Source organism: Lepidothrix coronata, unplaced genomic scaffold (assembly GCF_001604755.1).
Source record: "Lepidothrix coronata isolate B3197 unplaced genomic scaffold, Lepidothrix_coronata-1.0 Scaffold141, whole genome shotgun sequence".
In the NCBI taxonomy this organism is placed as follows: Eukaryota; Metazoa; Chordata; class Aves; order Passeriformes; family Pipridae; genus Lepidothrix; species Lepidothrix coronata.
Window position 1 is genome coordinate 2,410,251 of NW_016690321.1, and position 24,833 is coordinate 2,435,083.

Sequence of the window (24,833 nt, forward strand, 5' to 3'; positions counted from 1 at the left end):
TCAATAAAGAAAGCTGCACAAAAGACAGACTATGCACTATCAATTTCTTATTAAAACAACCCTTGCACTCTTGAGCCTGTTGCTCAGGTCTGGAGGTGGTACTGGCTACTGAAAGGGTTTCAAGGGATGCCACCTCTTTTGCAACAAGCACCATGAAGCAAACCCCAGCAGAAGGGCTGGTAATGCAACTCAGGGTACAGGGGAGACAGAGGTGCCACTCAGAGTCATAGAATCACTTGGGTTGGAAAAGACCTTTAAGATCATTGAGTCCAACTATTAACCCAGCACTGCCAAGTCCACCACAGCTATGCATCTTTTAAATATGCTTAGCATCTCCAGTTCCAAGCCCAGGGCACACAGGATCACAAATGCAGCTCAACAAATACAGAAGAGTAGTCAGAGGATTTAACTCTGGGCCCCACTAGTCCAGACATCCCCACCTCTAAATCTCTATGAGGCCAGTGGCAGAGGTGCACGCAGGTGATCGGCTCCTCCCACCCCCCTAAAAAAACAGTCCCAGCACAGCAATCCCATGGCCTAGTCATGCACATATACTGTTGGGGAAAAAAAACCCCAAACTTGGTACTGCTTGAGCACCCATCGCTGAGTTACTGAGGAAATACCATAGCCTGAGCAGTAGTGCTTTCCAGTCCTAGCAATAGCAGGAGGCAGACAGAGCATGGGGGAAGGAGACTGCCAACCCCCTCCCCTGCCACCCCCGCAGCACAGGCAGACACACAAACTTACCTTTCACTCCTTCTTTCACTGACTGTCTTATCACCATAGCAACTGTAATCCTAGGTCATACAGCTAGGAAAAAAAAATAAATATAGCACAAATGAAGATATACACTATCGCCAAACACAGCCTCAGTGGTAGAATCTAATTTTCATTAGAGGCATAACAGTGGTTTTGCATAATTATACATATATTAATGCCAAACATGCCCATCTTTAGTTAAAATTCATTAATTCACTTCTAAATAAAAAGGATTGCTCATTGCAGGATAATTTCTTTTTTTAATTATTATTTTAAGGCAGAAAATATTTCTAAAAGCTCAAGTCATACTTCCACAGCTTTTTCTTAATCCTGAGATTAACAGGGAAAGGAAAACACAAAGATTAAGCCAGCTCTCAAGTAGAAACATGGCATAAAATGTAACAGGAAACTTTGCTGCTTTTGCAATGTGAGGAATGAGAACAAGCAATAAAAAATTTGGCCAGATGCTGCACTGTACCTGGAATTGAGTCCCAAAGGAAAAGCATCTCACAGCCTTTGGCGCTTGTGGTGAAAGCAATACAGCAGCATCATACTGAGAAGGAACATACTGCTGCAAGTGACTGAGTGCAGGTTTGGCTGGCACCAGAATTTACTACACAGCTTGAGGTCAGCCTTTACAAGAGGAGGCTTATTTACTCTGACAGCACAGATGCAAGATACCAGCACCAAAGGACAACCCCAGCCAAGAACATCCTGTAGAGTGAAGAATCCTTTCCTCTGCATCCTTCCTTCTTTAAGTTGCTCCTACTACCTTCAGGTTCCTTCATTACCCACTAAATACAAACACCCTGAGGATGGTACTCCATACCCCTCTTTATTACTGTTTTCAGGTGGGCCTCATCTGAGTGATGGGGAGCCCTTGGTGCTGGTCAGACCCCGCCTTCCTCGGTTCAGTATGTGGGGCAGTGCCTGGAGAGTGCTTATTGTGGTTATTTGCGTGGCAGGTACCTGGGTGTGCAGGTGCTCTGAGACCTAACAGTGAGCTCTTGCATTGCAAGCGTGCATGTGGCTCTAAGGAAGCTTCCAAACCCTGACCTGCTGCATGCTGGACTTGACATAAAAGTAAATGCCTTAGGAGGTGTCTCTTCTTTAACTGCATCGATATCCTAGCCAGGAAATCAAGGGAGAAGCTACTATCTGGGTTTGTCTCCACAGAGGCTTATTTAATTCCTCACTTACTGAAAAGGCAAGGAGAATGAGGACAAAAGGGAGAGGAGGACTTAGCTTGAGGGAAAGATTTGCAGGTGGAGGAAGGAGAAAGAGAGAGATGGCAAAAAAATGGAAAGACAAAAGAAGAGACGGAGAGAGGTCTGCCCTAAACAGCAACAGGAATCTCCCATGGCTGTCGATCTCTCGTTCCTCTCCTCCTTGTGTTGTCTTTAGTGCACACCGGGAGGAATAGGGGCTGAGCTCCAAGCTCAGACAGTGAGAAGGAGAAATCTCTCTTCTCACCCATGCCTCTGAAGGAAGGAGACGGATCTCACTGCTTATCTGTCCAAGCTTGTGTCTGCCCCAGCCAGGGTCTTGCTCCCCCTCTGCAGCAGGGAGCCCTCGCTGACACAGACTTATTGGGATGTGCAGTGGATCCGAATGTGGCCCCTTCACCCTGTGAGCATCTCCTGCCCCTGCCCACGTATCTGAGCCCTGGAAGCCCATCTGTCCATAATAAAAAGAGAAATAACAGCTTGCTTCAGATGCTGCTTGTCGCAAACTTTTTTTTTTTTTTTAATAATGAACATACACCTCTGGCCCAGTTATGCTTGCTCTATCTGTCCTTCTTTCTTGAGTGCTGGGCCAGACAGAAGAGGTGCTTTTTAGGGAGGTCAGATAGGGCCTGACAGAGAGTCCTGCTGGGCACGAGCTGTGAGTTCAATGGAGGAAGAACCCACCTCCTTTCTAACTATTTTATCCTCCATGTTGTCCTTTAGGCTGGCCCATGTCTGGGAAGCAGAAGGTCATAAAGATGTGTATGCATATCTTGTAGCCCATTGCTGGGCAAAGCCTGCTCTTCTGTAACTGTGATGTACAGCTGTCCTGCACACACAAGGCAACTCTGAGCTGCCCAGCTGCCCAGCAGCTGCCCAGCTGCTCCAGCTGCCACGCTGGAGGTGTGTGTTTGCTCTGGATTGCCCATACTTACCAAGGCTACCCAGCCTCCTGCAAGACCAGAGAGAAGTGGCACTGCTAAAACCTCCAGGAAAAACAGGGTGAGTGTTCAAATGCCTGAAATAAAATTCACTGGTAGGAACAGGACAGGCATTGAGATATGGTGACTAATGTGGCTACAGGATTCAAAATCTTCTTTGACCTGGTGAAGAGAACCAAACCAGCTGCTCCTCTGATTTTTGTGTTGTCTGTAATTACTACCTCTGACTGCCACAAAAACTGGGTGGGCAGGGAAAAAAAAACAGGGAAACGAGACAGACAGGGACTTGCCCCATCCCCAGAAGTGTTCAAGGCCATGTTGGACGTGGCTTTCAGCAACCTGATCTAAGTGGAAGGTGTCCCTGCCCATGGCAAGGAGGCTGGAACTAGACGATCTTAAAGGTCCCTTCCAACCCAGGCCATTCTATGATTCTATTAAATGATCAGATGGAGAAATGGGGAGTCAAGGAGTAAGACAGATATGAGATGTGTCTCTGTGGTCTCCAGCAAGTAAAGTCATCTCAGGCTAGTTTTTTTTCATGCTAGCCTGGGTACACAGAGCAGGGAAACTACACTGGCACAGATCTATGCGGTTCCATGTCCCACATGCAGATGGTGAGCTCATGCTCAAGCCTTCTCCTTCCACTCTTTCACAATTAAGTGCCCAGACCACCTATGTTAAAGCAAGCTTAGGTTTGTCTTTGCAATCCCCTGTGGCCCACAGCCCTGCAGGCTGAGTGCATCCCTGCCTGACACCTGGCACTGCCTCCTCACCCTCTGTTCCTGACCTTGGACACTGGCGTGTCCTGAGTTTGGTGTGCCCCGAGTCTGGTTCCTGGGTGTGTACCACACACCCAGCATAGGTTAGCTAACTTCTCCTTTTCCCTTCCCAGGTCTCAGAGATAGCATGAACAGAAGGTTTTCTTCTCAGGACAGTTGCAAGAATGCTCAGAACTACTGGGAGTAGCTGTAGAAGGAGTATGTTTTTTCCCACACTCATTCCTGCCTTTTAGCACTTGCAATGTGAGCTGGGCTGTGAGGAGACATGGGGTCCTTCCTATGGGTGGGACGGCATTGGGACCCTGAAAGTGACTGGAGTGGTTCCTGAAGGGGACATGCATCAGTCCCTTTGACAGAGGATGTAGCAGAAGTGATGCTGAAAGCTGGGGGTGGGACTGGGGGAATTGGCTCAGCATAGACGTTCATCTCAGACATGGAGCATTAACACAGTGATGACTCGTAAACCTGAAAGGGGACTAAAAAACGATTGCCCATGCTGAGGAACACAATAGTCTTAAGGTGTGTAAGAAGACCAACCTGCACAAGCAGCCCCCACATCAGATGACTGATCTCCATGGAACCGAATACCTGAACTTAGGAGAGAAAGGGATTAAAAGAGGAGAAGGGAGCTTAGGAAGCAGTTGGGGTACATTCAAGGAGGAGCTGAAATGATGACCTAGGAAGCTTGTCTCTGCTCCAGAAATATTGTTACCCCCTGCTTCCCTCCCACTGGCTCCTGCAGTTCTGACGTGAGTTTGATCTCTCCCTAGATGTAGCTTTCCCGAAGATGCTCCTGCACATAGAAATCCCTTGACATGGGGCAAAAAGTGAGGGGAGCCCCAACCCCCCTCTCCGCTCCACCTATCAGTGGGTTTTTGCCCATCTCAGCTGCTGTGACTCCTCCAGTGCTGTGGCAGCAGCAGGAGGAGGTACAGCTCTCCTGGGGACCCCAACAGGGTGATCCCCTCCCCACAAACGTGGTCACTGAGCCACATGGAGGGAAAGCAAAGCAGCAAGGATTCAAGTGTCACAGCCTGTGTTCCCTTTGGAGAGACATTTAAGCCACCTGGAGAGGCAGAGGGGATCTGTGAGCACAAGTTTTATGATTTAGGCAAACAGTGTAAGTGCTTAAGTACTTATACGGTGATATCTTTCCTGGCACTTTTACAAATAGACTATCCTGCCCACCTGTACAGAGCAACCTCAGATGCTGTCTCACAGCAGGGACCTGTGTAATTTCCTCCTTCTGCCTATAGGCACACCTGGGAATCTCACCTGTGCAGTGTGGCCCTCTCCCTCTGCCCTGACTCCCCATTGAAGGGGACAGGCAAGTGATATTCAGCCTGTCTCAAAATTGGCTGGGGACCTCAGTGCTGTGCATGGCACCTTTGAGGGTGGTATCACGGGGTATAAACATGAGGCAGGGGAGCAGGTGATTTATTCCAATGTTTTGCTGAAGTCGTACAGCAATTCCTGACCAGATGGAGATGTGGAAGATGTGGCAAACCTGCACTCCCCAGTCCAGCGCTGGGCTGGAGTTGATGTACCCACGCACCAGGGAAGGGTCCCTCCTGCCCATCATGGGCTCTCATATGTTCCCACAGCAACAGCAAGGCAATCACACTCCTCCTCTCCCGTGCACACCGATTAAAATCATGCTCATTGCAAGTGCATCAGCTCGAGCACCCAGCCCTTTAATTGCTGCAATGAAGGATACGAATGTAGGCGATTCTGAGGCCAGCAAAGCAGAAAATTAGCATTTAGTGTGAAAATGATACCACTGCATCATCACCAGTGCAAAGCAAACAACACAACCAGCCAGGTTGCCTCTTCTCCTCCCTACGTACATGCTTGGTCTCATCCAGTCTTGCAACAGCCCCATAGCTTCCTGCACATGTGGGGCCTGTCCCTCTGAGGCTGCCACCAGGAGATCCTGGACAGGCAGGGTCTGCAAGGTGGCATCTGCTTTTCAACTCTGGTCCTTTGATGAAGCAGATTTATACACTCACTTCTAAGATAATCCTCCCTCAAATGTCAAAAGTACCACATTATCTACTGCATTGATTCCTGAGGTATTTACAGAGCAGAAGAATGCATCAGCAAGTGAGGGTGAGGCTGGAGGGAAGAAATCTGCACCCTCAGGGTGTCCCTCAAGGTGAATCATCTGTCTCAGTTTCAAGCCAGCAGTCAGATCTTCTCTTCCAGGTACCCTTAACTCTCTTTCTCCATCATTAGGGCAAGTTCCTCTCAGACCTTCTCACCTCTTTGTTACCTAGGCTGCTTAGACGCAAATAAACATTAAAATGCTGTGTCCACACAAACCCAAAAGGAAAGGCTGTCAGGTTAGGAAGGAGTCAGTGCCCCCAGCCCCAGGGATTAGCCTGCCACTGGTCCCACCAGATTAGGGTGTTGGAGTTAGCTGGGTTGGAGGTGAATGGCTCAGCCTCTGTAGTGGTCACTGAGTGGGAGTATGGATGAGGCCCAGAGGGATCACTCTGGAGCAGGATTCAAAGCCCTGGGCTTAACTCCAGTCACAGAACCAGCAGTTGCACAGGCACCCTTCCTTTGTTATGAGATTTTGGGCTATTCAGACGTGCCCACGTCAGAGGTGGCCAGAAATGAAAGCAAAATTCCAAGTCAGACTTTAAACAGGCTCCAGGATGTTGGGACTCCTGGTTCCTTTTGGCTGCCAGCACTGTCTCCATCTCATGTGCAAAACCCCATGTATGAGCAATGTTCAGGTAGGTGATAACTAACCTTGCAAAAATGTGATCAGTGCAGGGGTGACTGCCATGCTTGCCCACCCCAGCCAGGGCCCTGCATGCTGGTGGTTTCTACTGCAGAGAGAGCTGCTGTTTCCATGGCGTCCCTCGTGTAGGTGCCAGAACATCCTTTCCAAAAAGGGAGAGTATTTCGACATGTTTTGATATGGACCTGTGACCTCTTTGGGTTCCTGAGCAAATCATTGATGCCGAAGTGCCACAGTTCAAATTCTGAATTGCAGGTGGAGTAGCAATGTACACGGTGCGAGGAGGGTACTGGTGGTCCCCAACAATGCAACTACATGCACATACGGACACTTGCGGCAGTTCCAACAGCCCCAGGTCCCTGCGTGCCCCACTGTGTGATCTGCTCCAGCTCCCCACCAGCCCCAACACCCCTATTTCCCCTGCCCACAGACACTGGCTTCCTGAGTGATGGCTAGCATGAGTTGCAGCTAAGTTGTGCCCCTCAGGCTGCAACACTTTGAGGTTGCTCCTTGCTCCAGGCCCATGGTGCACGGCTAGAGGGGGCTTACTGCCCTGGAGCAAGCAGAGACCTCTGCACCTTGTTACAGTGTTGCCCAGACATTGACTGTATCAATGCTGTGGGAACTGCTGGTGAGCAGTGTCGCATGTCAGCAGTTTGGGCTGTTTACTGCTTTAATACACTCTTGAAAAAAGAGACCAGTGGGAGGTCTGGTTATAAGCCACAGGCACCCTGGAACAGGTATATGCCTACGCCCACACACACAGAGAAAGCATCAGTGACTATGGGAGCACAAGAATAAATATTGAGCATACACTGAGGGATTTTCAGAATAGTCTCTCTTTTTTTTTTTAATTTAATGCCATGTTGTTTGTTGTAAGTTTCTTTTTTATTCTCCTTCTTTTTTTTTTTTCTTCCTGATTTATTTCCTATGCCTGGGTTTACAATAACAGCAGAAACTAATCAGTGGCCAATGATTAACAGTCTCTCATGTGTTATGAACTCTACATTCAATGGAAGGTAATCTCAAAAATTTGTGCCAAGAAATATAAACATACAGGGGGACGGGTCAGTTATATGTATATAGAGGGACTATACACACAAAAGCAGATATTTTATCCACATCACCCCATTTACATTGCACACAGCTTTTTTCTTAGAAAGATCTATTGTTATCTAGAATGTGTGTAGTATTTCTGTGCGTAGAACAAATCTTGAAACAAACCCTTAATATGGTTCAGAAAAGGAGGTGGGAGAAGTGTGTGAGAACATAAATTAACTGTGTTGGTGAACTTGTAATTGAAAGGAGAAATGGGGTTATCTGCTTTCACTGTTATCAGCCCAACAATTATTAGATGCAGCTAAGGGTGACGGTGGTAGTTTCAGAGGAAAGCTTACCTGATACAGCCTGCCCCATTTGTCCCTTTTTTTGGAGATGAGGAGCATCTGGGGGATTCCTCTGATACTTCATCTCCAAAGCTGTGATAGTTTGATAGGAAGGCTTACGCCAAGAACATGCAGGGTAATAGAAATACCTGCCTGTGCATGGACCACATACCTTGGGTTCTTGAATGACACTTCCGTTTGTGTGTGGGTGGCTCTCTCCCTAAGAAGGCACTTTTCAATGTAAGAACAAAAGCTTGGATTAAAGATGTTTCACTGAAAAATATTTTCTCTTCAGATTGTCATCCTCACATCCCATGGTATTGCTGACAATTAGTTTTGAAGCAGCATCTTAGCTCATATGTGTTTCTGATTGAAGGAGGGATGGTTGCCCTGCTTGCTTGTGCTGGGTGGTTGCTAGCCCTCTTTTTGGAGATGCTCTGACAGTCTGACAGACTCCAGTGAAGGAACATTCAGTGCTATTCCCTTAGCAGCAGTCATAAGAAAGCAAAGAAGAGAAAGAAAGTGGTGGCAGCAGGGCAATGATAAATCCCACTACACTGTGGTCAGCACAAGCAGGTAGCTTGCAGTGCAAAAAAATCATCCAGGATAAGCTGGAGGAAAGAGAGGGGAAATGCTGCAGAAGGAGCTTCTTTTTTTTTGCATGGTGCACTGTGTGCACCAACACTGCTGCAGCAACCAGAAGCAAAAAAAAACCTCAAAAAACCAAAATAAAGCTACAGCACCTTTCAAAGTTTTCCAAACTAATACAGATAATTAAAGCAGCATAAGACAGAGGGTTAAAGTGCTCTGGTCTCCAGGAAAATGTCTTGGAAAAACAGTGCCTCTCTTACTCCTATCATTCTGCTCTGTGGACCATGAGATGAAGGGAGAGCTGTATCTTCTGACTTTGGCAACTACAGACAACACTGCTAAGGAAGAAGATCTGTATTCCTCTGTGCCCACAGTGCTGCACAGCAAAGAGGGAGTGTGAGCTGGAGCCTGCAGTGCTTTACATGGCAACAGCCCAGCTACTCACTGGAGCAACTTCATGAGGTGCTGAGTCCCCCCTGCTCTTACTAATGTCACGAGCATGAAAGATGCTCAGCAGCTGTGCTGATATGCAAAGTGAGAATGAACCCAGTCACAAGGTTCATCTGTGCAATCCCATCGCTGGCATAAGGGGAAGGGCAGAGCCCTTATTGCCACAGCTGATGCTGGAGCAAAAGCAGAGGCATGCTGCAACACAGAGTCTGGTTGGCTGGTTTTGGTGAGGGTGAGTGCTCCTTACTTGCAAATTGAGCACATCTGCTCTAGAAGTGGCTGGGAGGCATAAATATTGAAGAGCAGATTGCCAGCTCCTGCTCAAAGCGTGGCAGGATCTTAGTGGATGCAAACGGGGCTTGGAAATATGCAGAAGAAGGAAAAATTGCTAGAGAATAAATATATATGTCTAAATGAGATGAAAAAAATGAGTGGTAACTCAAAGATATGGAGGTAGTGAGTTCCTACTGGAAACCAGTCCCTAGCAAGGAACAAAAATAACATGGGGGAAAAAAAAGACAGAAGTAAGGCCGATCTCATAAGATAAAGTATTCATGATGACTAGGGAAGGAGATATTTGGAAAGTCAGGTCAAACTGGGTGGTACACATCCAGATGCCTGACTTTGCAAAGTACCAAGCTCTTCTTACAAGTGTTTTGTATCTTGGCTAGTTAAAAAATCAGTGGGGTTTAGTTTTTTCTTCTCTGTGAAATTCTTGTGATAAAAACAAGTGAACCAAAGCTGCTTACCTCCTTATCTTCCATAAGAAATGTTAAGTTTTTAATTATATTGGCTAAAATTAAGTCTCTGCTCCTGAGCTGGTATTACAAAGACTTTTGCCCTCATTGCATGGTGTGTGTGCAGGGCACATCTCCTGCAGACACTTCACTGCCTGGGGACCAATCTTCAGCACCCTGTGGGTGGATGACTGGCCTGGTGTCTCGAGGATTCAGTCACCACGGCCCAACCAGAACACAATACCTCTGTGATGCCCTTTGGAAGCATTTTGAACATGAGAACCATTTTGGTGGGAATCCTTTCATTTTCGGCTAAAAGGAAAAATAAAAAATTCTATTCCTTGAACACTTCAAGGATTTCTGCTTTACGTTTCTTGTCTGAAAAATTATTTTCCTGGTCAGTAATGTTTTCAACTTCTGCCTTCCCCCTCCCCCAGTCCTGCTCAACTCATTAATTTCACAGAGGATTGGTGGTATTCAGTCCTTTACAGGACCTGGCCTCACAAAAATCCCCAAAATGAAACAAAAAACCCCAACCCCACAAAAAAACCCCAGAAACCCAAATGCACTACACTGCCAACTTTCCATGAAAGAAAACAGTAGTCACACTGGCAATTGATTCCTATATACCTAATTTCATAAGGAACTTTTAGTAGTAGTAAGGAAGACAGATGAAGATTGAGAAGCCGTGAAAAGCACATCTAGTGGTATACTTCACTCATTTGACTGTGCTGAGTCAGAGTCTCTGGGTGCAGAAGAAATACTGAATACTGGTGTGTTTTCCATGGGCAGGTTGGAGCAGTTGTGGATTCCGTGTGCAAGAGAAGGTGGGAAGCACTAGGGATGGGCTCTGCTCTGCAGCTGCAATAAAAAACACTAACAGGCCCAGAGGTCATGGTAGAAGAAGAAAATTTACAGGGAGGGTTTAGAAAAAAAGACTCAAAAAACCACCTGTTGAGCCAAGATGAAAAGAGCAGCAGCAGCAAGAGCAGGACATGGCAGCAATGTGTGAGCTCAAGGAGGAGCTCAGTATGGAGCAGGGAGAGGGACTGCTTTCAGTGGCAGACGTGGGGGAGAGCTGGGCACAAGGGTAGTGTGGCAGCTGGACAAAACAGAGTGATATCGGGCTGATGACAGCAGAGTGTCCTGGCAGGAACTGCCTGCGATAGTCCCCAGTAGGAAGTGGGGAGTACAGGAGACTGAAAAGATGCCTGGGCAAATCCTGGGCTACCCTCAGGTGTTGTCTGGGAGGTGGGTGGGTGATGACAGAGGTTTTTGTGTGCCAAGAGCCAAGCATAGCTGGGAATGGCAGCTCTTGCCAAGAGAAATTGTACAACCTGCCCCGCCACAGAAATCCCCAGCAAAAACCCAAAGTGTTTGCTGGGGTTTAGTATTCTGCTTCCTTTTCAGAAAGGATAGATGTTTCTTCAAACTGTTAGTAAATAATTAAAAGAGAGAGACAAAATAGTCTCTAAAGATAACCTAGTCTTCTGTTTCCATGGCAACCTCCTTCCTAAGCCAGAAGCCTTTTGCTCAAGTTATATGGCAGAGAGTTAATGCCCTTTTGCAGGGAGATGGGAGAGCTGGCATGACCCTGATGGGAGGCAAAGGGGAGACAACTCTCAGAGCAAAACGACTGCCATGAACCCCAAACCATAGGAGAAACAAAGATGTTTTTCCTTGCAAGTCACTTCCATGGACAACCAAGAATAAGCTGAGAGAGCATCCATCCTAGGGGCTGTAGTCCCCCCGTGAGGTCATCACCACAATCTTCCCCAACATCTTTTGATAGTTCTTCCCTCCCAGCCATCCCAAGTGCAGGCCATGTTTCTCTCATGATCAAATATTGGGGTATTGTCTAGCACTGCACTGATCTCACCTTTCTCCCATTCCTCCACTGAAACATTTCACGGCCCACACAACTACCAGGACAGCTTGGAGTCCCATCTCCATTCTCCTTATGGCCATCTTCCAGGAAACACTCTGCCTTGAGTTGTCCTGGGTTTGGATAGGTTTCAACTGTTTGGGTTTTTTTTGTAAGCCTGACCTCTGGCTTCAAAGCAGCTCTGGGTTTGGGTCTAAGCCTTGTGCAACCTAAGTTCATTGTTCAGCCATCTGGGGAGCGACTTCCCTCCTTCCCTGAGGATGTGAAACCATGTGTCTCGTCCCTCCTCAGGACAGCAAGCATAGGCAACGCACCCAAAGAACCATCAGTGCAAAAAAAGCATTTAAAGACCCTTATTATTGCTTTAATAAAACTAGATTTGCATCCTTTCTGCAAGGACAAGGACCCAGGCTCTCCTCTTCTCTCCTTACAGGTCTGACCTCCCTGCAGTCACACTTGCAACATAGCAAACACTCCTTCCAGCAAAAATTAAGTTCACACAGTAATTATCCTTTTCCTGGCTGTTGGTCCCATTTGTTGTGCTCACTGTTTACAGCCCCGGTTTGTAAGATGCAGCAGCTGCTTTAAAGTCAGATGGGTCACAATGATACCAGAACATCTGTTTTGTGCCGCCCACTTCACAATGCTTCGTATGCCAGCTGGGAGACCTCTGTGAGGGCTGCAGGGGCCCTCTTGTTCTGATAGAAAAAATGAGACAGGAAGCCCTGAGGGAGCCCTGCTCCTTCTCAGTGCACCAGCCTCCAAACCTTCACATCTCCATTGGGTGGCTGGCTTCTCATCGCTGCCCTTCCCACTCCACCTTCTCTGACACACCTTAGTGGAACTTTGCTGGGGTGGCAGATGATGTCTGAAATTCCTTGTCCCCCTCAAGTGGCTGGTTTTCCTACCCACCTGCAAATCTGGAAAGGGTACAAAACCTTGACATTGCTGCAGGAGGAGATCCAGATTGGCCCTGCCAGGAAGGAGATTTGTGCAGTTATACCTCTGGAAAAGCAAGGAAGGATGCAGCCTCTAGAGGCCTTGCTCCAACAACATTGGGAAAGGATTGTGTTCACTGAATTGCATCCCAGATCCTGAGGCAGGTCATGGTTAGAGGAGTTGATCTACCCTTGCCCTCCACAGTGTAGCTCTCTCCACTCACACTGCCATGCAAGGCAGAGACAAGGAGAGATGCAGTTCTCCTTGTCCCTCTCACCCATCTCTCCAGCTGGTGAGCCAGTCAGCCTGGACAGAACGTACATAAACACCCTTACAATTGTATGCACACACACCCCCACACCCACCAGTATTCCCTGCTCTCCACGTCCACAGTTGGCAGTGAACAGGACTCTGGTCCCAGCTACACTGATGCAAAGGATGATGCTGGAGAGGAGGGAGAGTCACCACTGAGTTGAGACTGTCCTTGTTGGGTCTTCCCACTAGAACTTGGAACAGGGTTAGCCCTCGGCCAGGGAACTGACTGAGTTTTGTGTTGTTGAAGCCCCCTTTGCTTTTATGTATTTTTTAATATTCTAGTTTTTGTTTGCTTTTAATATATATAGCTATAGATACAAAAATAACAGATAAGTTTTTCTAGGGTTGATTTTTGCACCTTTGGGCTTCTAAAAAAGGAAATCACAATTACTGTAAATGAAAGGAGGAAAAGTTCAATTTGCTCTCCCCTTTTTACCTCCCACCTTCCTTCCATTCTGCCTCTCCCACTTCAAATTTCTCCATGAGTCTTGTAATTTTTTCCCTTAGCAGTTTTCTTTCTTTGGAAAATGAAAAAGACAAACCCAACAAAACAACAACAAAAATACACCATGTAGCCTCCATCCCCTCCTCCCATGATCACGCCTGCTGTGTTCACACATTCCTTTCAAAGTGAGGCTTTTCACCTCAAAATGTTTCCCGTGCTCCATGGCTGTTTGCTTTTCCCTGCTGCTGGGGCCAGATTTTCACCTGCTATAAATCAGCATGAATCCACCTCAAGCCAGAGCTCTGCTGCTTTACACCAATAGCACACAATCATGTTTTGCCAATTTATACTTGCCATGAAGATCTGGCCCACAATTTTTAACATTTGAAATGGAAGCATGGACAATAAGGAAGTTCCCAGAAAACAGGCAAGGCAAGCTCTTCCCTTGCTGCTCACCCTGCTTTCCTTCCCTTCACCCCCACCCTGCCTGTTTGGTGTAGCAGCTTCTTCAGCCCCTCTTCGCTTGTTCCTCCTTAGTACTTTCTGAAATTCTTAATCTCTTGGTAAAAAAAATAAATAAATCGATCTCTCTATATATGTATATGTATATGTATATAACTAAACAGCTGCCACGTGGCAATCACCTGGCTGGAAGGGCCTGTCCCTACAAGCCCCATGGCCTTTTCTTGTCACTATAGTCTCTGTGGTGATGGTCCAGATCTTGCCCTTAGGCAGGACCATTCCCGTATTGCTTGCACTCTCCCACGCCTCTGAGGTACGGTATCAGAGTATTTATTTTATATATATATATATATATATATATAATATATATATATATTTACGTATATATATATTTATAAATTTTTGTTTGCCTGTTTCTTTTTCTTGCAAATCCTTTGGAATTGCTGCTGGAGAGAAGCTAGTGAAACATGCTCCCCATGCCAGCGGCCGAATGCTCCCTCCCTGCACCTCAGGGACCCTCATCTGTTTCTCTTGCTGACACCATCGCCCAGCTCCAGCTCAGAAGGGAGCGGGGAGCTGCGGTCCCCTGCCCCCAGTCTGCCAGGGCCGTCTGACTCCTCTCCTTCCCTGGGCGAGGGGGTGTCCTTGCAGAAGTCCGTCACCCAGGAAGGCATCGAGAGGAAGCCCCGAGGGTCAACGGTGTAGAAGGGCTTGGCGTGGTGGGTGGCGGGGCGGCGGGACGAGGGGCTGGCGTGGAGGCTGCTGGTGCTGCTGCACTTCTTCACCACGGTCAGCCCTGGTGGTGGGGGCGAGAAGAGGGAGGTCAGCGAGAGGCTGCTGAGGGTCTCCGAGGGCTCGCTGTTGTTGCCACCCCCCCGCAGGCTGCTGCCCGCCCCCTCCTCATCAGAGGGGTCCATGGAGTCATGGTGAGTGCAGCCGGGACTGGTGCTCCCACCGCTGCTGTGGCTGCGCTGATGACGGCACATACTTCGCAGGTTGAAGAGCCCCCGGCCTCGCAGGCTCCGGCGACGGGAGGCAGGGGAGAGGGGAGCTGCCAGGGGTCTTTGGCTGTCCGCAGCTGGCATGGGACACAGAGCCACCGGGAGATCCAGGGTGCATTGGGGAGAGTCGCTGAGATTGAGGCTGTCCTCCAGCGTGGTCTGCAGGCTGCCTGCTGAGCTGCTGCTCCGGCTGTCCAGCGAGGTATCACTCTCAGGCGGCTGGGGAGCAGGAATATGAAAACACAGTTCTCAGGAAGTAGACGGGCAGTGGGCAAGAGACTTTGCCTTATTTGTTTTAGGAGTACTTTGGGGTGTGAAAATAAACCACAAGAAAGGGGAAAAACTCCGATTCCTCTCTCACTCTCCTCTGCTGGGAGGGGCAGCTATAAACCACATAAGCAATGCTACAAAGCACCAGCCGTGCAGCTTGCCCAGGGGATTTCCTTCTGGGTAAGGAGGAGGAAAGGTCTCAATAGTTTGAACTGATTTCATTCTACTCCAGGATGGACCTAGCCCTCCCATGTGAAGTGCTCCACCAAAGGGAAGGGAAGCTGGGGAGTTGTGAGCTCTGCAGCCCCTGCCACTCGGCTCTCCCTGAGCACTGATGGTCCAGGGGGCAGTGGAGCAGAGGTTCCTCGTGGGTCCTCTCTCATGGCTTCCCTATAAACCTGCCATACAGGCTATGAACGCATCAAAACTATCAGCCAGACAGGTATTAGGGGACTTCCGTACATTGAGCTCCGCTCATTAAAAAATCAGTGATATCTGGGGAGAGAAGAGCGTCCTCATGGTTCTTCTGACCAGCACTAATGGCAATGATGGTATTTAGGGCAGAAAGGTGGGCTCCCCTTCCAGCAGGAAGAGGAAACAGCCTTAATTTCCTTGTATCAGGTCTCAGCAAGTTAAGCTGCATTTCAGTTGTTTCTAGGAAATTGGTCTGCACTAGGAGATTATCACTGGGACACTGCACTGGGAATGATACATGTAGGATTGGAAGCAGTTTCCCGAGCCACAGTTATTCAACACAGTCTGCATCACATAATCAGAGGTTTACCAATTTCTCCTTTACAACAATTCAGTACTTTTGTCCCAGTGGTATGCCAGCTCCAGAGCTCTTCCTCTGTGTCTTAACTTATACCAAAAGTTTCAACACTGCAACAACTCAGTGGTCTCAGATGAAGGCTTAATTTATCCCTAGTGAATTTATACACATTTGTATTGAACCAACAGTGTCTGTCACATGTAGCTGGATAACATCTGATTTTAATTTTTAGTTTGTCTGGAATAGTGTCCCTGTTCATGGAGTACCTTCCAAGAACAGTAACAGGGATCTCTACTGGGCTTTCATCTCTGCCTCCTCTGCTCTTTAGAGACACTTGATCTTCCCCCAATGCTTTTATTTTTCTCTTTCATTAGTGAGAAATGGCTGCTTTTTCAGAAAGAGATAGCACCTTCCTGGGATGTGAGAGCTATGTGGGCAGGGGAAAACAGTGAGCTTAGGGACACAGTGTGCGGATGTGGTGCTAAGGGCTGTGGAGGATGTAGGTGGGGTGAAGCCTGTTCCAGCCTGTTCCAGCCAAGAAGGTGTGTGATCTGGAGTCATGGTGCTAAGAGGACCCAAGGAGGCTGTGCAGCTGTCATCTCCCTGGCTCACACTGTGGCTGCTGTGCGTGCAGGTCTCTGCAGCACATTCAGTGCCAGGGACTCAGGGGTGAGCTACAAAGTGATGTGATTTCATCTTCATGTGGGGCTCACTGCAGCTGTCAAACTATTTGTCTGTCCAAAGCAGCAGAACGTATGACTTGGTGGGCTAAGAGCTATACAACATCCCTTTGCTATACTACCCTCTCTTTTCCCCAACCCTCCTGCATTCTGCAGTCCACTGTGCCCCTCCAACAGATCCAGGTTACCCAGCCCATAATCACAGTCTTTCCTTTGCCCTCCTCCTCGTTCAGCCCTTTCTGTTTGGGTGTGATGTGAAAACTGAGTTCTCCTAGCAGAGGGAAGAAGGGTTCCTCACCTGATGAAGAAGCGAACAGTTCACACTCGGAGATCTCAGTGATGCCCATGAGCCTTGCAGAGAGATCTTAGGAAGGTTGTGTGGACTCGAGACCTTCTCAGGCCCTGTCTGGGTGGCAGACATGGCTGGGTGGAAAAATTCTGCTGGTACAGGTAACAGAGGGCAAGATGCACCTGGAGGGAAGGGGCTAGGAGGGACTGACAGAGCACCAAAGAAAGGGGAAGAGAACAGAAATAGAAGAAAAAAAAGTGTAAAAGCCCTCTGATTTGATTTGGTGCCTTTACTGCTGTTACTCTGAGGGTCCTCAAGTCTAGTGTGCAAAGGATATTCAGCGACACACACTACTGGCAAAGAAGTCTTAGTCTGGTGTTCAGACCAGTCTGGTGTAACATGCCCATGACCATCTGCACAAAAACCTGCACCAGACCCACAAGACCTAACACAGCTCAGAGTCATAAAGTAACAGCCTAGCTTGCCCCTGCTGTTGCTCTTGCAAAGTATGTATCACTGCCATAGGATTTTCATCCCAGGTCCTGCAAGGGTTGAAGGGAGATAAATAAAGTGCTGCTTTGGGAACCTGGGGACCACAGGAGAACAGAGCATGCTCTAGAGTAGAACTGGAGCACTTCCACCAAGGACAGACATGTGTTACATGTTCTCTGAAACTGTGCCTGGTGGTAGGGGGCAGCAGTGTTTTTTTACTGTGCTGAGTAAGCACAATTCATCCAGCTGGCATGTCAAGGGAATCTGTCCCTACTCTTCTCTGACCGTGCATGGGCACACTACTGTGAATGGGGATCAGCTCTTTTACAATACTTCACACAGTTATGTCTGAGGGAAGATACAAGATCTGGCAACTAAAGAAGGAACTGCTCCTCACACCATTCCTGAAGACCAGCAAACTGAAAGGTAATTCTTGGTTAGTGTAATCCCATGTCACATTAACTCCATTCCTGGTATAGGGGAGGCAGGGGAAAGACAGAAGAGCTGAACCGACCCACACTTTCAGTAGACCTGGAGAATGATGAGAACTGTGCTCACCTTTGGTACTTTCATGCTTTAGCCAAGACTGGACTGAGTTTAAGGGAGTATTCTCCATTTCACACAGGTAACTGTCGGGGTTTGTAGAGCCATCCTCACTGGATATTGGGAGCAGGCATTCCCCAAGATTGTCTGCCCCACTGGAGTCAGGGCTATCCTGGCCATCCTGCTGGAAAAAATTAGTGAGGGCAAAGCCCTGTGAAATTTAATGGCAGATGGTAGCGCAGACTTGTCAAAACCTCAGAAAAAAGCTGATTCTGATAATACCTTCAAGCTAGCTAAGAGATGCTCAGTTTTCCCACCCAAATCCCCTAAATTTAGACTCATTCAGAGGAAGTTATTAACAGCAGTGAAGAGAACTTCCAAAAACATGTATCCTTTTGTTCTCCTCAAATCCTTCTCCATGGTATGTCTCTATGGAGAAGCTCTTGAAAAATGACCAGAATTATATTCCTCAGCAGGGACACCTGGATGAATATAGAGCACTTGAAATGAGCAGGGGCATAAATACAGTGTACGGTGTAACATGCCCATGACCACCTGGGGCTGACCTTGATCTGCTTAGGACTCAGCTGAGAAGTGTTTCGATTGTCTGACTCATCTCCCAGAAGGATGGAAGAGGACTTGTCTGAGTTGAGAGATAATCCTTCCATTTCAGCCAGCTGGACCTGCAGGAAGGGAAAGGAGCTATCACAGGTCATGCCTGACATTCACATTTCAAGCAGTCACACTGTTTATGGTGGATAAGTGAGAGCCTGTAGACCCGAGATCAATTTTAGGTTATATTCCCTTGGATACATCAGGAACTGCCTAACCCAGACTTGGGCTGGGCAGGAGAATTCACTTTTTAAGGAAGGTCAAAAATATGATGATCTGCAAGCAGCCCACCACCAGTCCATGCTCCTCTAGTGCCAGAATTGAAAGAATGAGTCCTGAATCTGTCAGAGCAATACAGTTAGACCAAGGCCCTGCAATTAAAGCCAGGCAGGCAGAGGGTTCCCTCAGGCCAAAGGCAGCCTGATCTGCTGAGGGATGAGGAGTGAACCCCTCTCTCTGAAGGCACCACAGACAACCCTGCTTAAACATGAAAGTGCTTTCATTCCAGGGATAGTCATGCCTCTTGCAGTTCATGCCAGTATCATGCGTTTCATATTCTCTTACCTTCATTACTGAAACTCTGTTTCCCTCCAGCTGTCCTAGGTCTTCCCTATCCCCTCCCCTCTAACCTACCCAAGACTTCACCTAACACCGTCTCCCATTCTGCTCTTCATCCCTAAACTCACCCCTCCCGCCCACTCTTGCTTTCTGAAAGCAAGTCTGCATCTTTCTTATTGTTGTGCCTCTGCTCCAGACCCATGTCTGACCTTGTTTAATCTTTTGGCCTGCTTCATACCACATATGCCCCTCCCATCCTCTTTCCTCCAAGCTTTCAAATCCCCTCTGCCTCACAACTGTCTCACAAGGCCTGAAAAACAACTGCAGTTGCTTTGTCCCTCCTGTGCTTGGATTTCTGTCACTGGTCTCTAGAGTCCCATCAGTTCACACCAACAGCAGCTAACTCTTGAAAGCTGTATTCTGGGTTGTCTCAATGAGGACAGCTTGCTTCCTGGCTGTGTATCTTTCTGGCCATGTGTTTGTGTTTGCAAGAGACAGGTACAGCTTTTATGCCATGACAGCAGGTGAAACGTTTGGAGAGAAGACTCTTTTGAGCTGGAAGTTTAGCAGCTTGTGCCAATGCCAGAGAGTCGAAGAGGTCTCCATCTGAGGGATAATGCACTTTAAATAAACAAGATGGAAAACCAGAGCTGGATTTAGACAAAGGGCACAAATGACACCCTTATTTGAGATATCCTGACACAGGAACACGGTGCCGTTCCACCATGAAGAGAGCGCAAAACCAACAACTGCTGCTCAGAGCACCAACACACAGAGAGCCCACAGTGAACTTACATCAAGCACGCTACACAGCCACCAGTCAGCAACTACTTGTGTAGAGAAACACAGTCTTCATTCAGTCCCACTTAATGTGTGCACTTATCTATCACTCTCCTAAGAGGTTGTTACACCGGAACAGCCTTACAGCTGTGCTTGTACAGACACAAGCGTGAAACGTGGTAACATCTGTGACTACCTTCTCCATCCATAAAAAACCGATTTCAACAAAAGCCAGAATAGTCTGTTTGTCACTGCTTGAAAATTCTGGCCACCTGGGATCTACACAAAAAACATAATCAACAAAGTCTTGAATATATAAACTGCAAGTGTGGAAACACTAGTGCTCACTGACAAACTCCTAAAAGTAGTTAAATGCACTTGAGCCACCAATACATAAATGTCTGTCAACCATCCCAAGAATGGAAGGATAGCAATGACAAGAGAAGAGGTTAGCACCATGAAAAAAGGAGGTTTTGTTCTTATTGATTCCCTTACTGTAGAATATTTTAAAATCTGCTGACTAAAGATGAGGAACAAAAAAGTTTTAAAAATTGCAGTGGGGGGAGAAGGGGCTGTTCACTAGATCACAATCCACGAAAACTGCCAAGAACATCAACCTGAGACACTGAACCATGCACATATATCCCTCAGAAAATAACTAGTTGCAGATATAACTTTAAAACCAGACCTGTGATTACAAAAATTTTTAATTGTATAAATAATTGGTTTGAAAATAAAGTGTCAGGAGCACAACTGGGAAAGGTGCTGAGCTCAATGCCACAAAAGGCTTAGCACATATTAATAAGTCTGAGCATATGTTTAAATGTTGTGTCCATCCACTGTGCTCAGCATCTTGGTTAATTAAATCACCAATGAAATCAGAGTGAACATTTTTGGCTAATAATTGATTTTTATCACAAGGGCAGAGTTAAGGGTGATATGGTGGACAGCAAGCATACTGGTTTTTTGAATACATATGTATTGAAGAAGACAAGATAAAAACTATTTTTCCTACATAACTTGCTGTCAATTGCTTTGAGACGGTACAGTTCTGTCTGTGTGTACAATACCTATTTGAACATGTTGATGTAGCAGGGTAAACTCTAATTTAATGACTATGTGCATTCCTGATGTTAGCTATATATCCATATAGTGATTTCCTGTTCAAATTTCCTCAGTGTTTTTTACTATGGAATATGAAGAGAAGGTCACAATCAATTATGACTTAAAATCCTGAGCTGTAGTTTTGATTCATATCATCAGACATAAAATATCTACATTTTATTACTGAAGTTATTCTTGCATATATAGATAATTTCTTCTTGAATCCATATTTTAGATGTATTTAAATGTCAATTTTGAAAAATAATTTATGGCTCTATAACAACCATTAGAAAATATGATATAAGAATCATTCTTCAGTTGTGATTATTATATCAAACGCTGCTGTGGCTGTGGGTTGCACTTGAAGATTTTGCTATCTAGTTTTCTTGATGGAAAGGTAAGAAAACGTGTGGTTGCCTTCATTCCTAAGTGGGATATGGAAGACTGGAAGGTTTTAAAATGTAGCAAAGTAGCTGCAAATGACTTAATTTTGGGGTAATCATTTTGGAATGCCTTAGGAGATCTCATTTGCTGAGAAAGCTGAGCACCAATTGCTGAACATAAGGACTTAAGTAAAGCAGTGGAAATTGCAGTTAACTGAAAACTAGTTATTTGGTTGCACTAATGAAGCATCCATTTGTGAAGTGTTGCAATAATAATAAACTACAGCAATGTTTGCATTTTGATACTTTCAAAGGGAAGCTATGGGGATGAGCAGATAGCTGAAAAACTGAGAAAAAATTAGAACATCAGAACTAGGCATCTGAAGCCAAACAAAATAATGTTTTCTTCAAACATGGATAGAGTAATTTGCCAATAAGAGCTCATTTCCCAAGTTTCGTCGTTTCTTTATAAGCGATAGCAAAATATCAAGTTAGTTATGGAGAAGGAGAAAATGAAGATTGCCACTGATGCACCAATTTACTGTTAGATAAGCCACACTACTGCTACAAGTCTGACCACACAAAATGGGAGCACTTAAATCCAATAAAATTACTTCAGATATAAAATTAATTCTACTCCTCACCTAACTCCTCCCAGACTACTTTGTTCCTGAAGTTTCACAACATGAAAAGACTAATAGCTTAGGAAGTAGTTTTTCAAAGCATCTACCAGCTTTAGAAGCTCAAGTCTAAGCCATTTGGTCTCCTGCTCTTAACAACAACCCATTTGTCAGCTAACAAACTTTCTCAGTGGGGCCATTTTTATTTAGTTTTTGCTCAAACTAATTAACTGGTTTTCACCACAAACCAATCCTTGCTCACAGAGGCTGACTCTACTCAACAAGGCATTTAAACATGTGCTTAATTCATCGACCTCAACAGGGAATAAGCAAGCACGTGCTTAAGGAAAAAACACATGCTTAAATCTCCCACTGAATTGCTTCTGAGTGCTGTCATTGGGGTGAGATCCTTTGAGTCCTCCATACAACATGAGCGTGGACCTAGCCTTTTCTTGCAGAATTGAACACAACAAGAGCTGCCAGGATGCCTTCATAATCATTTCTCCACAGGTCATTCAGTCCCTCCTGACCTGTAGCCGGTCACGTCTCACTTTTCCACCACCTCAAACATCCACCTGTGGCTGAACAGGGCAGGCCTGTACTAGAGGCAGTATCAGCACTTCACGACAAATAGCAAACACAGGTCAACAAGGTCTACTGGCTACACAGTCTACAGTCAGGAGCACACATCAGATGACCTGTGGGCATGTGGGTGTGGGTGTGCAGGCCCTGGGGGGAGGGTCCCCTCACACATCCTCGTACGCAGGTTACCTCTTGCTTGTCATGGTTACACTTCTCGCACATGGCCGGCGAGGAGTAATGGTGGAAGACGGAGCCCGATAGGTTATCGATGATCATTAACTCCCCGTCGAAGGAGTCCTTAATAATTAAAGAGACACTGTCCAGCCATAAGTTCTCCTAGGGGACAAGAAAGGGGGGAGGACGGGAGAGATCATTTTAAGAACGTCGAGTTTTTTGCTTTAAAGTTTCACGTGAATTTGGGGCTGGGTTCTCCAGCCTGACTCATCTGGAGCAGCATCTTGTTCTGCAGGTACTTGCACAGGGTCACTGGGGGAACACTTGCTCCATAGGTTGTGTAAAGATGCCAGAGTTCAATGCAAAAAAAGAAAATAAAAAATGAGGGACAGTCTTCACTCACTTTCAGTGCATCACAGCACTGCTCACACCTCCCTTTCAGCTTTTCTGGAGTGCCTCACTCTCGATCTGCCATTTCCCCTGCACTCATCTCCTGAGCTCCCTTCTCAAATTTGCTCCTGTCACACCTTTAGCTAATCTGCTCCATCCCTCCTCTGCTGGCCCTTAGGTTCCTGCACCATGATGACAATAAACAGGACACACTGCTGTCACAGCCTTGTCCCTACATGATGCTACCAACTCAAAAGTCTACTGCTGAAAGCAAACCTCTCCTCCTGAGGTGGAAGACTCTGTCTGCTACTGCTAAGCCCTCAGTCATCTAGGCTGCCCAGCTTCTACCCACAGCTACTTGCTGCAGTTTGGTTAGTAAGCTCAAAGGTGTACTCACCTGGGCTGGAGAGTAACATCTTGTGCACAGATGTCCTTCAGGATCTGTTCTACCACCATCTCCTCCTGTTCCTGCTCCTTTTCCCTGTCCTGAATTTGAAGAGCCTGACTTGCGGGAGCACAGCCCATGAGTAATTTCCAGCTCAAGCTCAGCATCCATCTCTGCATCCTCCTGGGCCTCTTTGTTGCTGTCGTCAAGATGTTTCATGAGCACGGCTACCACCACATTGATGAGGACAAACTGGGCTGTGAGCACAAAGCTGACAAAGTACAGTGGGGAGATGAACTGCAGGTTGCTGAGGCAGCTCCGGTCATCGTGGCTGCAGTCACGCAAAGTATCCTTGAGGGGAAGTTGGGTTTGAGAGGGAACGATGGAAGGAAGGAAAAGCCAAAGTAAGAATAAAGTATTGGTTGCTCTTCCTGCCAAAAATCACTGATGCCAATGGAAGGAACAAGGAAAACACTTCTAGCATGCCATACCCATTGGGATAATGAGGTCCCCAAAGAACCTGGGACACTATCTGTGCATATGCTATCTGCTTCAGAGGGAAAACATCCAAAAGCATATGGAGCAAACACTTTCAGACCATTGCATGTTGCTGCCACTGTAGCCCCACGCATGTGAGCAAGACCAAAAATGAGCAGTCTGGTACTGTCTTCTCCCCTCCAGACTCAAAAACACCAAATGCAATCAAAAAACTTGCCTTTCTCTCTGTCCTCTGAAGAAAGTAAGTATTTATTTTGGATTTTCCTGGTACCTCTGCAGATGGGTGCCATGTCTAACACACATGTCCTGTGCTCAGCTTTGATACCAGACCTTACTACAGTGAATATTTCCTCTTAGCCTGGACAGTCTTCTTGTTCTTCCCAAGGAAAATTGTCACTTTCTCAATCAGATGTCTCTAGGACTAGATGAGCCCAAGGTTTGAGTTACCACATTGGGGAGAGAGACTCTAGACCAAGCAGGGACCTTATCTGTCAACCCAGCTTCTGTGTTCCTTCCCTTTGCTAGCCCAAGCAGTGCTGAACAGAGCACACATCAGAACTTCTCCTCCCCATAACTAAGAGATTATTGTCCCAAAGGCAGTTACCTTCATGATCCCATTCCAGTTGTCACCCGTGGACACCTGGAAAAGTGTGAGGAAGGCCATCCCGAAGTTCTCAAAGGTGGCGTGGCGGCTCATGCCCTCACAGGGGTTCTCATCATTGCATACTGAAAAAAAGGGGATTGCAGCACTCAGTGGAGGACACATTACCAGCCTTGAGATCAACAATACAAACTCATAGCCTGAAGACCTCAGGTAATGGCATCAGCACCTTGCCCAACAGTTGGCTGTTGGACATCAATACAGAAAAATGCCTGCTGGCCCAGCCCTGGGATATCATGCAGTGTACTCTGTTTCTCAGGAGTATCCTCCGAGTATGTCATTGAGCTGCCTTTCTTCTTGATCAATGTTCCATGGCAAGAGATGTAAATAAACTTTCCCTAACTTTTTCTTGTAATCTTAAAGGCAACATCAAGGC

At 46.7% G+C, this 24,833-nt stretch overlaps 1 protein-coding gene across 2 annotated transcripts in view; it reads right to left on the reverse strand.

The window, feature by feature from the left end:
• Positions 1-7,245: 7,245 nt before the first annotated feature.
• CACNA1I (calcium voltage-gated channel subunit alpha1 I) overlaps positions 7,246-24,833 on the reverse strand; it is a 74,165-nt gene continuing 56,577 nt past the window's right edge. The window contains exons 27-33 of one of the 2 annotated variants that reach the window (XM_017827711.1): positions 24,401-24,522; positions 23,311-23,649; positions 22,539-22,685; positions 18,277-18,393; positions 17,726-17,891; positions 16,685-16,881; positions 7,246-14,883 (exon numbers count right to left, since the gene is read on the reverse strand). In XM_017827711.1, the coding sequence (XP_017683200.1) occupies positions 14,182-14,883; positions 16,685-16,881; positions 17,726-17,891; positions 18,277-18,393; positions 22,539-22,685; positions 23,311-23,649; positions 24,401-24,522 (1,790 nt within the window). In that variant the 3' untranslated portion in view covers positions 7,246-14,181. Of the gene's footprint in view, positions 14,884-16,684; positions 16,882-17,725; positions 17,895-18,276; positions 18,394-22,538; positions 22,686-23,310; positions 23,650-24,400; positions 24,523-24,833 lie in introns of both variants that reach the window. The other variant, XM_017827710.1, reaches the window with a different exon arrangement.